Source organism: Camelus bactrianus, chromosome 4, assembly GCF_048773025.1.
Source record: "Camelus bactrianus isolate YW-2024 breed Bactrian camel chromosome 4, ASM4877302v1, whole genome shotgun sequence".
Classification (NCBI taxonomy): Eukaryota; Metazoa; Chordata; class Mammalia; order Artiodactyla; family Camelidae; genus Camelus; species Camelus bactrianus.
The window spans coordinates 57,306,192-57,318,561 of record NC_133542.1 but is presented as its reverse complement, the minus strand read 5'-3'; the positions used below and the strand labels follow the sequence as shown (position 1 = coordinate 57,318,561).

At 38.1% G+C, this 12,370-nt stretch overlaps 1 protein-coding gene and 1 non-coding gene across 2 annotated transcripts in view; one reads left to right on the top strand and one right to left on the bottom strand.

Moving 5' to 3' along the window:
• Nucleotides 1–12,370, top strand: part of SVEP1 (sushi, von Willebrand factor type A, EGF and pentraxin domain containing 1) — a 157,267-nt gene that overhangs the window by 76,157 nt on the left and 68,740 nt on the right. The window contains exons 10-16 of the mRNA XM_074361981.1: nt 330–437; nt 1,184–1,315; nt 2,106–2,300; nt 3,597–3,718; nt 6,004–6,112; nt 9,859–10,023; nt 10,531–10,764. Of these exons, the coding sequence (XP_074218082.1) occupies nt 330–437; nt 1,184–1,315; nt 2,106–2,300; nt 3,597–3,718; nt 6,004–6,112; nt 9,859–10,023; nt 10,531–10,764 (1,065 nt within the window). The remainder of the gene's footprint in view (nt 1–329; nt 438–1,183; nt 1,316–2,105; nt 2,301–3,596; nt 3,719–6,003; nt 6,113–9,858; nt 10,024–10,530; nt 10,765–12,370) is intronic.
• TRNAP-AGG (transfer RNA proline (anticodon AGG)) lies at nt 5,602–5,674 on the bottom strand. The gene has a single exon. It is a non-coding gene; the product is annotated as a tRNA-Pro (tRNA).

The following is a 12,370-nucleotide window of genomic DNA, read 5'->3' as shown; positions in this document are numbered from 1 at the left end:
ATCAGCTCAACTAGCACTGGTGAAACTCACAAATTAAATGCTCACCGTATCCCGAATTGTCTTTCACACTGTGGCACTCATGGTGATTTTAGTAATCTGGTATTTCTTCTTCAACAGGCAGAGGGAAGCGTGGCAAGAATCATTTTTCTTTTGACGTTGAGATCAGGGATAAGACATGCCTCATCATCCAAGGGGCCCAGGGCCGGCCTTGTGCCTGACACGGTCAGGGTTTTCTGCCGGCACAAGTAGACTTCAGTTCTATCTGGCAAGTCCCCTCATCACTTTTGAACATCAGTTGTGACTCCGTTCTCTGATTTCGTGCTCTTTAGATGTAGAACCACCCAGCATAGACTGGTGCCGGTCCCCGCCTCCAATCCAGGTCTCAGAGAAGGAGCACGCTGCCACCTGGGATGAGCCTCAGTTCTCAGACAACTCAGGTGAGGATGCGGGGTTCTTGCTGGCAGCATGTTCACCCCAAATTACACTTGATTTTTAAGAGCTTTTACAAGATCAAAGAGAAATGAAAAATCATATCTAAACCCAATGAATCATTATAAAAGGTAATATACTTTAATGCTAGAATAATTATATAAAATTTAACACTATTAATCCTACCTATCCACGGAGTTGCCTTCCATTCAATATTCAGTGGACATTTATTAAAACTATGCAAGGTGTTTTATTTGAAAGTGTTCTAATAAATTCATTGAGTCTCTAAGCTTCTATTGTCCTGAAGGTATAAACTATGCATTCTATTGGTAAATCTAACATCATTCTATGTATTCATACTCAGTTCTCAAACATTTGCCAAAAAAAGTTATAAAAGTTCATAGGAAAATAGAAAAAAATGAGCAAATACAACTGAAATTCACCTTAAAGCTTTCACCAAATCCCAGAAAACAATAAAAATGCAAATTAGATTTCTTAATTAAATTTCCAATGCTTACATAGACTGACCTATGCAAGGAGAATGATTTATTTAGCAAGAATGCCTTAATTTAATGAGGTTTTTGAGTCAACTATTTCTGTGTTAGTATAAAGATTATGTCTTCTATTTTCTGCCAGTGGCCAAATCAACATAAGCAGAATGCCCAGCTGGCTTGTGAAAATAATGAAAACTCAGATCTGATAAAGTGACTGCAGACTAATAACTCCCAAGTCAGATTCCTTCTTCCCCTTCCAGGAGCTGTGTTGGCCATCACCAGAAGTCATGCACCCGGGGACCTCTTCCCTCATGGGGAGACGGTAGTGCGGTATACAGCCACCGACCCCTCAGGCAATGACAGAACGTGTGACATCCACATTGTCATAAAAGGTATTCCCTTCACAAGCCTCCAAAGATCTAGTGGACATTTGATATGTGTAATTGCTGTTGCACTGTGTTTGTGAAAGAAAATAGACTCGAGCAGTAGATTTTTTTTAACTGAAGTGTAGTCAGTTTACAAAGTTGTGTTAATTTCTGGTATTTTGCCTAGTGAGTCAGTTACATATATATATATATATATATATATATATATATATATATATATATATATATATATATATTCCTTTTCATACTCTTTTTCACTATAGGCTATTATAGGATAGTAGATTTTTTAAGTTAGAATGCTGATAAATTTTATTGAGGTTTCCAGTTATTATTACTTCACTTCATGATAAATAGAAAGATTTTCTTCCAAAGTAGTCTTTAATTTGCAGCTTATTAACATTTTATCCCAAGTTACAAAATGTGATTGTCATGATCCTGTTTTGAAGGCTTCAGGAGACAAGATTCTGAAAATGTATTTGCAACATAACGTTAGCGGTTTGCATTTTTATTAAAGGAATTGCAGAAATAACAACTTCAAATCAGAAATACTTTTAGCTTTTCATAACATATGCACCACCTCTAGTTACACAGAGGTACAGCTTTTCAACTATACCCACCTAGGAGTTAAAAAGCAGACATTACTGCAATCCCACATGAAGGATTTTTATTGTGAGAGTTTTTCTAGGAATAGTTGTGAACAGGAGGAAATCTTTTTCAAAATTCAGCCTAGACTCCTGGATTTTAATTTGTATTTCTTATAGCACTGTATACGATTGGTACAATTTTTCCCCCACAGGTTCCCCGTGTGAAGTTCCGTTTACACCTGTAAATGGGGATTTTATATGTACTCAAGATAGTGCTGGAGTTAACTGTACATTACGTTGCTCAGAGGGCTATGATTTCACAGAAGGCTCTACTGACAAGTATTCTTGTGCTTATGAAGATGGTATCTGGAGGCCGCCGTATTCCACTGAATGGCCAGACTGTGCTAGTAAGTTTTAATATTTTTCTGGGCTCCTTTAGTATATGTGAATCTGTGTTCGTCTGCCTGTGTGTATAAAGTTCTAAACATTAAAGAGAAAAATTGCCTTAACACAGGGACTGGGTTTGCCCAGCTGATTTGTATAAATAGAAAATGTAAATTCAAATCTAATGAAGTGACTGCAGAGTGGAAAAACAGTGCCATGAATTTGAAATGCTTGCAGATAAATATTCATCTCTCAATTTAAAATATGAGCCCACAGGAGTCTTGCTATTGATTGGATTGCTATAGGACAAGATTCAGGTTATGGCAAAACCCTCTCATTGTTATCTACCGGAATTATCCAGAGAGTTGTCAGCATGTCATTCTTGACCTGTAAACTTGAACGTAAAGTATAGCGTATAGTCTGCAGAAGAGCTTGTATTTAAAGTAAGAGCCAATATACTTGATGAGATCAGTCACGTTCTCTTCAGATCTAATTTAGATTTAGAGCTATTCTATAATCTTAAATGTATGTTATTAGAAAAATAATACAATCCCTTTGTCTATTGTAAATAATATTCTCTGGAGTGAATCTTTGATCCAGTACCCTAGATGAAGTTTGAATGCCAATGTCTTGGAAAAAGAGCAAAACTCACTCACTCGAGCTGTTTTTCTCCCCCCCAAATTTGGGAAGTAAATAAAAGTGTTATCATTTGCCTCTGTCACAGATGTAGACAGTAGGATTTTAATGACGACGCTGTTAAAAGGCATTGTCTTTGAATATTTTAAGACGTCTTGCTGAGTCTAATGTCTGAGCTTCTGACTCAAGGAGAAGTTTGTCCCTGTGAAATTACACTTTTAAGAAATATAATTTCACATAATATTCAGAAATGTTTCAATGTCTATTGGCTAAAAACATAATATAAACTTGTATGTTATAAATTTATATAAATATAAAATAAAATATCTTTGATGCAATATAATATCTTTGGGTTTTTCAAAGATTCCCAGGAATGTAATAAAAAGAATTTTTAGGTCTCTTTTTCCCTTAAATGTTCACTTTTTCATATGACTGGAAGATAAAGAATCCTGTATCAAAGCAAATTTGTCACCGAGTAACTGGGTCCAGGCCTGCTTGGCTCATGGTTTATTATGATCAATTAATGCCTGGAAACATTCCTTGACTGTCATCTTTGTTTTTGTCACAGTCCCACAAATTGTGTTAGGATTAAAATACTAAATTACAGTTATTCCATGGAAAATTAAATGCTTGTTTTGAAAACGCTAACCAGTTGAAATTTTTTTCCCCCCAACATCTTCCAGTAAAACGTTTTGCAAATCACGGATTCAAGTCCTTTGAGATGCTGTACAAAGCAACTCGTTGTGATGACACAGATCTGTTGAAGAAGTTTTCTGAAGCATTTCAGACTACCCTGGGGAAAATGGTATGTCAGAATTTCTTTATTGCTTGCCATGTTTCAAAGGATGCTGTTGAGTTTTTTGTAGCCTCTCTGGGTCACGTGCAACAGAAGTTCTCTGTCCTGATGGTTTCCCTCTTCTTTGTGACCCAAACTGGCTTCTAATATTTAGAATTATTCATAGGCTTTGGAGTGAATTATAAGTAAATCCTTATTAAAACTCTTTGAACTTTTTAAAACACTCTGAGTCAGAAAGAGAAGCTTACTTACTGTCCGCGTGGTTTCAGAATGTCTGCTTTGTTATTTAAAGAATGACAAAAATGCCATTGTAGATGGTATTTCTTTTATGACGAGGAGATAATTGAACGTTTAAAGGATTTCTTCATGCATTTTTGTTTATGACTCAGTCATTACAGGCAAGCAAAGCAATGTATTTAACTGTGTTGGGCATCTTGGAGGGAGGAAGTAATGTTACAGATGTTTGCATCCCTACCAGAGTGAGTGGCTTAGATGTTGGATAGATTCTGAAAGTAGATTTAATAATAGTAGTAGATTTGATGTCAAGCGTGAGAGAAAGAGCAGTGTCAAGGAGGCAGAGTGTACAGGAGCCCAGATACAGGAGGGGGTACACAGAGCAGTGTTAAGTGTGTGAAAGAAGGATCTTTTGTGACTCTTTTATCTGTGAAGAAAAGATGGAGACTGATCAGCCTCAAATAGGGGTGGGGAGGAGTTGTTGGAGGTTTGAGAAAAGAGTAGACGGTATAAAACAATTTTCTTAGAGAGCGTAAATGGATATACTAGAGAAATGTGGCAGGACTGGCAGTAAGCAAAGCTGTGTTTTCTCCCAAGCTGTAGTTGACCCTGTGGGAACAAATGTGGAGAAGACACAGCAATTAACCAGGTTTAAGGGTTCTCCAGATAATCAAATTAAGGAGGGTGCACGCAAGGGAGTAATTCATGGTGATGGACCGTGGAATCTAAGATGGGTAAATAAGGAAGTGAAGACATCAGGCATCATTTACTGCCTGGGGACAGTAAAGTGGTGGTAGGATCGGCAGATTACAGATTCTGATGAAGTCAAAGCATTGTTGGGTTCCTGAGAGTAGGAGTGCAGTTACTGGGAATGGTGAGGTCTTAGGGTGTGACCCCATATGGGAGTAAGTGACAAAGTGAAGCTGGAAGACAGAGGAGGAAAAAGAAAGAGAAGCCAAGGTGATGGGAGGATTAGTTGAGGGGATATAGAAGTCAAGAACTGTAACAGGGATGGTTAGTTCCTAAGGGTTCTTGAAATGAGGGGTGGCTTAGCGTGGGGGAGGGCTGTAGATGACAGTGATGATATATGGTGTGTTGATTGCAGGAGCTTCAAAGCTGTGGGGCTTCAAGCAGGTTCCTGCGAGCGTGATCTGGGAACAGCAGTGGAGGGTGAGGAAGACGTGTCCTCCACCTCCATGCCCACCACCCAAGGAAACTGGGAAGTTAGGTTCCATTGAGAGCAAAAGGGAAGAAAACATTAAGAGAGAAGGTTAAAAAAAACAATAACGTAGATTGCTGGGGAGGTTATAGCTCAGTGGTAGAGCGCGGGCTTAGCATGCATGAGATCCTGGGTTCAATACCCAGTACCTCCATTTTTAAAAAATTAAGTAAAAATAAATAAATAACCCTCATTACCTCCCCCCACAAAAGAAAACAAAAATTAAAAAAAAAAAAAAAAGTGGATTGGCCGATCACTGACCAAACATCAGAGGGCTTTGAGAAAGGTTTTGAGGACTTGAAGAAGGGTGGAAGATAGGGTGAGAGAAAAGGGATCTAAAGAGCCAGTAATATAATATTGTAAATTAACTATCCTTCAGGGGTTTTCGGCGGGGGTCGGGGTGGGGTGGTAATTAGGTTTATTTTCATTTATTTTTTAATGGAGGCACTGGGGATTGAACCCAGGACCTCATGCATCCTAAGCACACACTCTACCACTGATTTATACCCTCCCCACTGATACTTCACTTTTAAAAACGCCAAATGAGGTGAAAGTTCAGAGGCAAGAGATGTCCCGGGAGTCCTGGGCTTCTTTTGGTAAATGATATAAACACAGGTAGAAGGCAGGCGACTGATCCTTGTGGTCCACGGGCAGTGGGAGGAGGTAGGGGAGGGCACCGAGGAGGGTCAGGAGCCTTTTTAAGAATAAGCAGAGGTCTAGGGCCCTCGCTCCTGCTGATGGAGGTGTGAGACCAGAGGCACGAAGGCTTGGCACGACGGCTTTACCCAAAGCACGCCCAGATGTGAAGTACCTTTTTGTCCTGTTCTTTTTTTATTTGCAGGTCCCGTCGTTTTGTAATGATGCTGATGACATTGACTGCAGACTGGAGGACCTGACCAAAAAATACTGCCTCGAATATAATTATGACTATGAAAATGGCTTTGCAATTGGTAATGACATTATTTCGTGTGGGTAGTTTGCAGAACTAATCTGCGGAATAAGAAAATAATTCCTGAAGAGTGGAGCAGACTAGAAAAATGAACTTTTGTGAATTTATTCATCAAGTATTTTAGGATGACTGGGTAATTTGATATTGTGTTTAATGAGCTTTATAGACATAGTACATTTTGGGTATCAAATAAGTTCTTTCCAAATATTAGCCAAAACTCTTCAGGATAATAATAACTAAGAAAACTAAGTCACATTATGATTGTAAAATTCAAATATTCATATGATAGCTTAGAAGAGAGCAGTAATAGTGGTAAAGTACTAATAGCAACTTTATATGGCATTTAACTTAAATTACAATTAAGCCATTTATTTAAGATAGTTACACATGTAAAATATTCCGATTCCTAACCTGGAATATGTTAAGACTCAATCTGTTCAAGTCTAATATATCTTTGAGTGGTATTCGGATATTTTCTTCATGTAGACTCTGAGCATTTTTCCATCTGTTTTTTTTTTTTTGAGACATAATTGACATATAACTTTTATTGAGGCTATTCTGAAGCACAGCTATGTGATTCTTTTGCTGGTGCATGTGGCCACTTAGCTTACTGTCTTCATCTTTCTAGGCAATTTCAGTTGTGTCTCTTGATTAGCAAAATTGTCCCTTCCGGTAATTATACTTACTTTATTTCATTCTTATGAAACTGTCCAGAACTTCTGGAGTAATGTTTAAAAAATAATAATAGTGTCGTGGTTAAGGCACAGAACTCTCTGACGAACTACTAAGGTCCAAGCCTTGACATCCCCAGCCACTAGCTGTGTGGCCTTGCACAAGTTCCCAAACACTCTGTGCCTCCGTTTTCTCACCTGCAAATTGGGTGCATAAGACTACTGAGCTCATAGGGCTGTTATAAGGATTAAATGAAGAAGGACAGGTAAAGCGCTTAGAAGGTTATATGAGATAGTATTACATGACAGCAGACATCCTTTTTGTTCCTGAAACTAATCATATTTATATTTTTAGTGATTGAGCATTAAAAGGTATGTTGACTATTGCTTTGGACTTTTTACATTTCAAAATACTATTTGTGCACACATGTTTATTGCAAAAATTTGAAAAATGCTAAAAAAAAACAATGAAATCAAGATAACCTGCAATCTCAGAAATAATTCTATTAATATATTAACGTATATGTAACTGTGTGTGCATATATGAGACCCGTACTATTTTGTGAACATGAATTTTTAGTTAGTGTTTTATTGAGGACATTTTTTATGTCATAAGTATTATATTTCAGTACAGCTTTTATGGCCACATATTATTTTATCCATCAATTTGCCGTAATTTATATAAACTGCTTCCTATTGGTAGACTTTGGGTTGTTTTCCGATCTTAACTATTGTGTGCTACTTCTCAGTGAACATATTGGATATTAAAGTTTTAGATAGAAAAATATGAAGTGGCATTGGCAGGGAGTGACAGTGGCACGTCTAGAATAACCAGGCCTCTCCTGTCACACGTGGCCCGGCTTCCCCTCCCGGCTTGTGGAGGTTAGGTTGCAAGGACAAGGATACACACAGAGGGAGTCAGTTGTCATTGTAAGGCTTTGAGATGGGCAATATCTATCATCTTGTAAGGATCCAGATGGCTTGTCGTACAAGTGTACAAGTCATCCTGAGAGACGAACCTTCCTCCTTGTGTGTCTTTACAGTAGAGTCACAAGATGAACATATTTATAACAGCACCTTGGCCACCAGTCCTAATGTATGAAAAACAGAGGGCCAGTAAATGTATTTAAATGGTTTGATCTCATCCTAATCATGTAATTCAAATAAAAACCAATAAAAGATGACACTTTTGACCTATCAGAATAACAAATTTGAATAAGAATCATACTACCCAGAGTTGGCAAGGGTGTCAGGGGGAAAAAATCATATGCATGTATTGTGTGCAGAGGAGAAATTGAAGGGCATTGGACAGTATGTATCTAAAGGAGTAAAAATGCTCAGACCCAGAAATTCTGCTTCTAAGTGTATTTCTCAAGATAAAAATCATGCTACTGTGCGAAGATGTACCATGTTTCATAAATTCTAAGATGCACATTTTTCATTTCGACATTTCTGAAATTGGGGTGTGTCTTCTTGCTGATGGTGTCTTACACTCTATGAAATACTAAATATTCTAAAACACTGATGTTCTAAAATGAAGGATGTTCTAAAATTTTGAGATAACCTAAGTCTGAAAGTAGAAGCCTGGTTAGTTTTTAGTATAGCTATAGATGAGAATATTATGAAACCATTTGACTCAGAAATGTTACAGTATATTGTTGAGAAAATGTGAGAAAAGATTACCAAATAATATATACAGTGTATGATCTTGTTTCGTTATAAGTATGGTATATTTATTTTTATTCTATATATTCTATATATGTATGTGTGTGTATGTATGCATAAATGTATATGTGTGTGTTTATATATATTCGTAGAAAAAATTTTGCCTAAAATGTTACAGTAGTTATTTCTATGTGCTGGAATTATAGGTAATCTTTTATATTTTTCTCTTCGCTGATCTGGGTTTTTTTTTTCTATAATAGCTATATGATACTTGTAGGAAAAAATGTTTAAGTGAAAAACAAAAATATTGAATTGATCTCAGTTCATTTTAATGACCAAAAATGTGAGTTAAGCAAAAAACAAAAACCAAAACCAACCTCAAAAACCACTTACAGAAGTGGACAAGCCTTTATAAATAGAATTTGATGTTTAAAGCACATAACTAAGCAACAGCTGTATGCCTAGGCCGATATTAATATCATTTACATTCACTGAGGTTTTAGAATGAGTCAAATACAGAACTAGATTGTTTGTTTAAATGGCTCAGTTATCCCACAGACAGATCTATGAGGTAAGAATAATTATTTCAGTTTATAATTAAGTAAACTGAGATTCAGAGAGATGAAAGTAGTTTGACTAAGATTGTTCAGCCATACATCATATAGCAAGAAGCCCCAGTCCGAATCCATGGTGTCGATCACAGTGATACAGAGGGCATCTAAAGAATCACATGTGGAAGGGAGTGTACAGCTCAGTGGTGGAGCACATGCTTAATGTGCACAAGGTCCTAGGTTCAATCCCCAGTACCTCCATTAAGAAAACAAACAGAAATGAACAACAAGCTAATAACCCAAAATTTAAAAAAAATAATCACTTACAATAGTGCTGCCTCCAGCAGAGTTGCCTTAAATATGTAAGCATTTAAATTATACACTGCCTTCAGGAACTACCCCCCACCTTTAAAAATATGCTGCAGATATGCAGATACCTTGAATAATCTTCATAAAAGGACATCTATTTATGTGCATTAAGTTTTTAAAACTGATATTGAAAAAAAAAGAATGGAGCAAACCCTGAAGGGAAATAGGAATTAATAAAAATCTATTCCTACCTCCGTATTTACCTCTAAAGCTAAGGTAATTAACTATTAGGTCAAAGATAGAATGGTTCAAATGCCTACAGAGCTCTATAGCAACTTTTCTTTGTACTTTTAAGTTATTCATTGGTAATCTAAATTTAATATGAAGCCAAAAATTACAATGTGTAAAATTGCAGATGAAACCTTGTATTGGTACATTATGGGCAATAGTCAATGACAGATATTCAATGACAATTTCATTTGTCACTTGACATTAAAACCTGATAAGGATGCAACTGTAGAATCTTGTATTTCTCTGTCCCAACTGTCCAGGACCTGGTGGTTGGGGCCCAGCTAACAGGCTGGATTACTCCTACGATGACTTCTTGGACGCCGTGCGAGAGACACCAATGGGCGCTGGCAAAGACAGATCTTCACGGATTAAAAGAAATACTCCATTAACTGATCACAAAATCAAGTTAATTTTTAACATCACAGGTAAGGATAGACGGTCTATTTGAAAAATTAATATGATGTGAAATTCTTGGTTGGAGACCTATTTTTTTTCAAATTGTCATTATTAGGAAGTGACTGTGGAACTGAAAATTAGGGCACACACAGTCACCTAACTCCTGTCATTTTGTGCAGTTTAATATCACAGATGTATGTGACGGTTCTCATAGCGATGAGCTCTGTCCTCAACTTGACCAGATGAACTAAGGCATGTTTTTAAAAACAAGAATTTGCAGGAATTTAATATGTAATCATGAAGAAGGCTACAAAAAGGTGATGTAGCTCCAGCATGTGAGAAGATTTAAACAAATCATGTTGTTCTTCATATGATCTGTGTACTATTTGCTCAGTACGTGGTGGTTAAGTTTGAGTTCGTTTTTCCTGGAAGAGTTTCAACATGCCACTTCTTTTCAATAAAAAACTAACTACATATGGCTTCCTGCAACATCGTGTGTGTGTGTGTGTGTGTGTTATGTTTTCTTTTTATCTCAGCTAGTGTGCCACTACCTGATGAAAGAAACGATACCCTTGAATTGGAAAATCAGCAGCGACTCATTAAGACGTTGGAAACTATCACAAATCGCCTGAAAAGGACCCTCACTAAGGAGCCCATGTATTCCTTTCAACTTGCCTCTGAAATGCTTGTCGCCGACAGCAATTCCTTAGAAACAGAAAAGGCTTTCCTCTTCTGCAGACCAGGCTCTGTGCTGAGAGGGCGTATGTGTGGTAAGACCCCTCCCTGTAATCAAAAATATTTTGGGGGAGGAGGGGGAGGGTATAGCTCAGTGTTAGAGACTTAGCATGCACAAGGTCCTGAGTTCAATCCCCAGTACCTCCATCAAAATCAGTCAATCAACCAGCCAAACTAATTCCCCTCCCCTCCACACATGCACACACACAAAAAAGAAAGTTGGTGCATATTGGGTCAGATGAGGTGGGTAGAACCCTTTCACAGCTATAAAGGGATATTGAGATGAAACATACATTTTGCTATTGTTATGTGGTGGTTGTTACCACTGTTTTGTCTCAGAAGTTAATGACCACTCCTGGTCAGGACAAGAAAGCTATTTTAGGTGAGGGACTCAAATCTTAGTTTTATTTGTAGAACTAAGCTTTAGACCTCACAGCTTTCAGCAGCAACTCGCATATCAAAAACTATTACTTTCTGACTGCTTGTGTGTGCTGGCTGAGCTGTTCTCATGTTCAGTCCTGATTAGCAGCTCTGTAAGGTACCAGTATTATTAAGCACATTTTATAGATGAGAAAACTGAAGCCGAAGAGGCTAAGAACTTACCCAGTAAGTCTTCGCAATTAGAACAGTAAGTGATGTAGCTGAGATTCTCACCCAGGTAGCCGACGCTAAAGTCACATGGCATGAAATTAACTACTGAGTACAGTTCAGAGGTATTTAGTACAGTCACAATGTTATTCAACCATCATGTCTATCGCAGTTCCAAAGCATTTTCATCACCCCCAAAGAAGACCGCAGATCCCTTAAGCTATCACTCCTCATTCTTCTCCCCACGACCCCGTCCCTTAGCTTTTACCCCTATTCTGGACTGTCACAATTGGGATCCATTACAGCCCGCTTCCCAAAATAAGTCACGTTTATAGATAGCGAGACCTCCTCTAAGCAAACTGTACACTCAGCAGAGCCAAATGACAGGGTCTTCTTTTGACTCTCTGTAGGCATGGGATCTCGTGTCCTGGTCGGAAAACCTTCTCAGCAGTTCTCACTGCTATTCCCAGAGCTCAGTTGGGTTTTTCATAGTGTTATAAACTCAGCCCGTCAAAAGCACATCAAAGTTATCATTCTGAGCCTTCTGTGGTTTCCTTCTGAACCCGGGAGTAAAATCAGTTATCTGTTTGGACTGCGTTTTGCGTTTTTCAGTGTGGTCGTCAGATGACCTGTGTCAGCATCACCTGAAGTACTTGTCAAAATGCAGGTTGGTTCAGGCCCCATCCCAGGATGAATGCATCTCACCCCTTGGGGTCAGGGCCTTGGAATCTGAAATTTTAGTACCTTCCCAGGTAATTCTTAACGCACCTCAGAATCACTCTGGTACTGATTTCAAGTGTCCTCTCTGTAAGAACACTAATTTTGATAGCAGCCTTTCAGTGAATTTAACGTCCCATTTTGGTCTCAGAAATTCTGAGTCACTCCAAGCCTCAAATAGTAGACCAGATCTCCAGGGAAGGAAGGTTCTAAAATTGACCTGTTTCCTTGGGGTCTTTGGGTCTGAGGGTGCCCAGGACTTCCTTTGAGTGGGCAGTAACTCCTGCGAGCAGAGGCAAGGGTCTACTTAACTCACTTGTTTTAGACTTAACCATC